The following is a 3,996-nucleotide window of genomic DNA, read 5'->3' as shown; positions in this document are numbered from 1 at the left end:
GGCTGATCCTCGTCGGCCGATTAGCCGCTGCGAAGGTGGAGGTGGAGGCCGAGGCAAAGCTGGAGACTGCGAAGGCAGAGCCGGAGCTTCTTTTTGCGGTGCTCACGCCCGAGCGGACGCCGGCAATCATTTAGATTAGATTTAGAGTAGGTTTTAGTGAAAATATATTCGGAATGTAATGAATTTCATCCTATCTGCATGAATTTCCTCCGAGTTCGGTTGAACCGCGCTTTGAAAGGTTTGCATGTAGCGTTGGATGACCGGCTCCGGCCGGATGCGGGAGAAAACTTTGGGGTGAGCGAGCGTTGAATATGCCCTAAGGAGGCATAGCTTAAGATCGGATACGATTCACAATTTGCAAGTATCACGCGGCGTTAGCACAAATAAGTCTGCCATGCTTTGGATCGAAGCGAAAGAAATGTCCGCCAGAGCAGCTGGTTGTTCTACCCTTTGATACAGGGACTCGAGACCAGAGTTTGCATGCAACTAGCGGAGTGTTACAACGCATCTGTAAAATTTTGCAAGCTTCCAGTGCCAGGAAACGTCGATGACTTGAAAATATCTCTCCTCCAGTCCTCACACTGTAGTGACTATATGCATGACGGGAAGGGCAGGGGCAGCGAGCCAGGTCCCAGTTTTGAGCCAAGCCATAGCAACAGGAGCAGGCAAGCAGCAAAGGATCCTTTTGCTGATTTTATTACTACCCTGCGTAATCCAGGGCGAGGCAGCTGCAGATTTGCTGAAGCATCAGGGAAAAGCAGCCAAGGGACATCTTGATGCACAAAAGGCGCCATGGACAAAAGGCGCCATGCACAAAAGCCTCAGGAGCAGGCAAGCAGCAAACGTTGATGGCGATGACACAACGCAAGAAATCAAATGAACCATGGACATAATATCATTGATCATCTGAAGCCACTACGGCAAGAAATAACAAGGGTTCATGTTTCACAAACAAGGAAATTCTTGACCATGGTTCAAATAGCTGGCAACATGCACAAAAATAAAAATAAAAACCCTCCAACAGGCAACAGCTCTGAACTGCAACGCGTAGTTGTCACAAAAGAACCACAAATCTGAAAAATATCACGAGTCATTGACAATGGTGTCTGAACGTGTAGCTAACAAAATATGAACGTATATCAAGGTAGTATAGCACATAGTCTGCAACAATCTAAGCACGCAATTATGATACACTGCAAAGTAAATGTTAGTAGGCATATCTCACTGGGAGGTGCCATCGTCCTAATGTTTCTGTACTGGTCATTTTTCAGCTACAAGAAATGAGAAATACATACTCAGGTTTTCTCAGCTGAGGTGAGATGCCCCAGTTTTTCTGTCATCTGTTCGACGCTCTTGCCCCACCAAAAACTTCCGCGGTCTCCTGCTGTTGTTTGATTTGCTTCTCTGTCTCGCCGTTCTGATTGGGCCTCCTGGTGTGCATGGGACAACCCAGGCTGCTCGGTAAGAAACTGCTGCCAAAATCCATCATTTGCATCAGCAGGAGGGTCTTGGGTGGGTTGTTGATCTCTCGATGGACCAGTTTCTGTAACAGCAGGTTCCAAATTGACATCTATCTCGGAGACCTTAGCTCGTGAATCTGCACGAGAATGAGCTTCGGGAAGCGGAGGACTCTCTGGACAGCTGGCGGACTCTGCTATATCGCGAGAAGAGTGTGAATCTCCTACACCAGCTGAACAAGTATGCATCATGGACGGAGGTGATTGCTCATGGGGCTCACTCTCCGCAGATGAATGGAGGGGCTCACTCTCCGCAGATGAATGGAGCTCTGTAAGAACAACAGCTGAAGAATGACCTGGGACATCACCATCATATGAAACATCATTACCAAATGCCTCGCTCGCTTCTTTGAAGAAATTCTCCAAGGAATTTAAGGATGATTCCATTTTGTCAAATGATGCCCTAAAAAGTTCATGAGTTGGTGAGTTGACCAAGTCACAATGCATAATCTGGTTCCCCTGAGTACTTGTATCCTCATGGAATGAAATTGGTTTAGGCAGTCTCCTCTTCTTTCCCTGATGATCAGATTGTTCTACGAAGCTAGAAAAAAATCCAGGTGCATTCACAATTTCTCTGACATAAGATATAAGATTTTTCTGCTGATCCTCGATAGCAAATAGTTTGTCTTCCAAAGCCTTCATTTTACTCTCCATATCAGTTTTCTTCCTTTCAAGCTGTAACTTCAGTGATGCATTATCACACTTGAGCCTCTCAATTTCCTCGTCATAGTCCCTCCTTTCACTATCAGCTAATGGTCCGGCACCCTGAGTATGTGATGAATGGCTGAATATTGGCTTGCGTCTATGGATATTTTTCAACCGATGCCGCTGGTCTCGTATGAATTCTTCATTTGCAAATTCCCATTGTTCTGGATCTACCTTCCTAAAGCCCTATATAAGAACGAGTAGGTGACAAATATTAGAATAGCCTCACATTCGCATAAGAGGTATCATGCATTACCATTACCAAGGCTAAAATAAATCATGTACTGCAACAGAAGGGAAACAAATTACTCCCTCCGTTCCTAAATATAAGTCTTTGTAGAGATTCCACTATGAACCACATACGGATGTATATAGATGCATTTTGAGTATGGATTCACTCATTTCGCTCCGTATGTAGTCCATAGTGAAATCTTTACAAAGACTTGCATTTAGGAACGGAGGAAGTACATTGGAAGTGAGTGTGGTAGATTTTATTTGTCAAACAGCCACGGGATCAAGAAGAGATAGTACTGAACGAAGTTAGTTGAATTTCACATATAGAACAAATCAAGAGTTGACCTCTGTTGTTTAAAAGTATGCCAAGTAAAATGACAAATTACATAATCCGGCACACTAAGCAGCTACCTATAAAGTGTATTTTGGATCACAAGAGCAATAAATCACAAGCACTCGTTCTAAATCGCAGATTATTTGCCCAACTGAACCGAATTCCACGATAACCCACACAACCTCCTTGGCTCATAGCCTCACATGTCAGCACAAGAAACCGCCACGCATTTCGGCCAGGCCCCAATTCCAGCGGCGGAACAGAGATTGGGCGGAGGAGAGAGGGGGAGGGTGGGTGTGAAGTTGTTCTCCTTACGTAGGTGTTGAGCTGGCGCACAAAGCTGGAGAAGTTGTTGTGCTTGAAGTACTTGGGGAGAAGATCCCGGCAGAAGTCGGCCTGGCTCAAGACGACGAAGCTGGTGCCGGACGGCGTCCACGCCACCACCGCGTCCGTGGCCGGCTCGTCCACCATCTCGTACGTCTTGGTGAGGAACGGCGGCAGCGACGCGGACCCGCCACTCCCCTCCATCCCCTCCACCCCCTTCTCCTCCTCGGGCTGCGGCGATTCGGCCTCAGCGCATAGCGGCTGATCGGCGGAGTGGGGTTCGGCTCGGCTTCTTCGGTTGGGTTTGGTTGGTTGGTTGGGGGTTGGGTTGGGGGGCGAGAATTTCTTGGATTAGCGGAATTTTCCAGAAGGTTAGCGTTGGAGACGGGGTGGGGACGGGGTGGATCCAGCCCCAAGTGCGCGGCTTCGTTGGCTGCTTGGGTTAGGTAAGCAGGGACTGCTCAATGAATACGCGCTGCGGCAAAGCCGCCTAGCACCACATCCACATGGCGAAGGACGCACATATTATTTACTTTTATTACTCCATCCTTTAACCGCTCAAATACATTTCAGACCGCGCGGTCCGGACACTGAAAGCCATACAAAACGGGTTTGTATCGGTCCCTGAGCAATCCGAACCATATCTTTTCCATAAACAGGAACCAAATATAGGTTTGTAGGAGTTCAGACACAAGACACGTCGGACTCTTACACCCATGACCCACCTAAAAGGAAGACGGAGCCCGCGCTTTTATAGCTGCCCGCCCTGTTTCCTCGACAAAATCCCCACTCTCTTCCTCCATCCCACTGCTCTCCACCCTTTTTCCCACTCTTTTCCCCCCTCCCGCCGCTGACGCATGGAACCACACGATAGCATGCCGG

General features: G+C 47.8%; 1 protein-coding gene across 2 annotated transcripts; it reads right to left on the bottom strand.

The window, feature by feature from the left end:
• Positions 1–912: 912 nt before the first annotated feature.
• LOC119276987 (heat stress transcription factor A-4b-like) lies at positions 913–3,530 on the bottom strand. Of its 2 annotated transcripts, XM_037558182.1 has the most exons (3): positions 3,106–3,530; positions 1,296–2,408; positions 913–1,073 (listed from the first exon to the last, which is right to left on the bottom strand). In XM_037558182.1, exons 1-2 carry the CDS (start codon positions 3,316–3,318, stop codon positions 1,296–1,298), a joined length of 1,326 nt encoding a protein of 441 aa, XP_037414079.1. In that variant the 5' UTR covers positions 3,319–3,530; the 3' UTR covers positions 913–1,073. The 2 variants fall into 2 exon arrangements, with proteins under 2 accessions (XP_037414079.1, XP_037414078.1); XM_037558181.1 differs by lacking the exon at positions 913–1,073 and having other exon boundaries at positions 1,075–2,408; positions 3,106–3,529.
• Between the last annotated feature and the right edge of the window lie 466 nt (positions 3,531–3,996).

The sequence above is a fragment of the Triticum dicoccoides genome, chromosome 3B (genome assembly GCF_002162155.2).
Source record: "Triticum dicoccoides isolate Atlit2015 ecotype Zavitan chromosome 3B, WEW_v2.0, whole genome shotgun sequence".
NCBI classification, from domain to species: domain Eukaryota; kingdom Viridiplantae; phylum Streptophyta; class Magnoliopsida; order Poales; family Poaceae; genus Triticum; species Triticum dicoccoides.
Note: the sequence above shows the minus strand (reverse complement) of the source record. Positions and strands in the feature narration are given on the sequence as shown.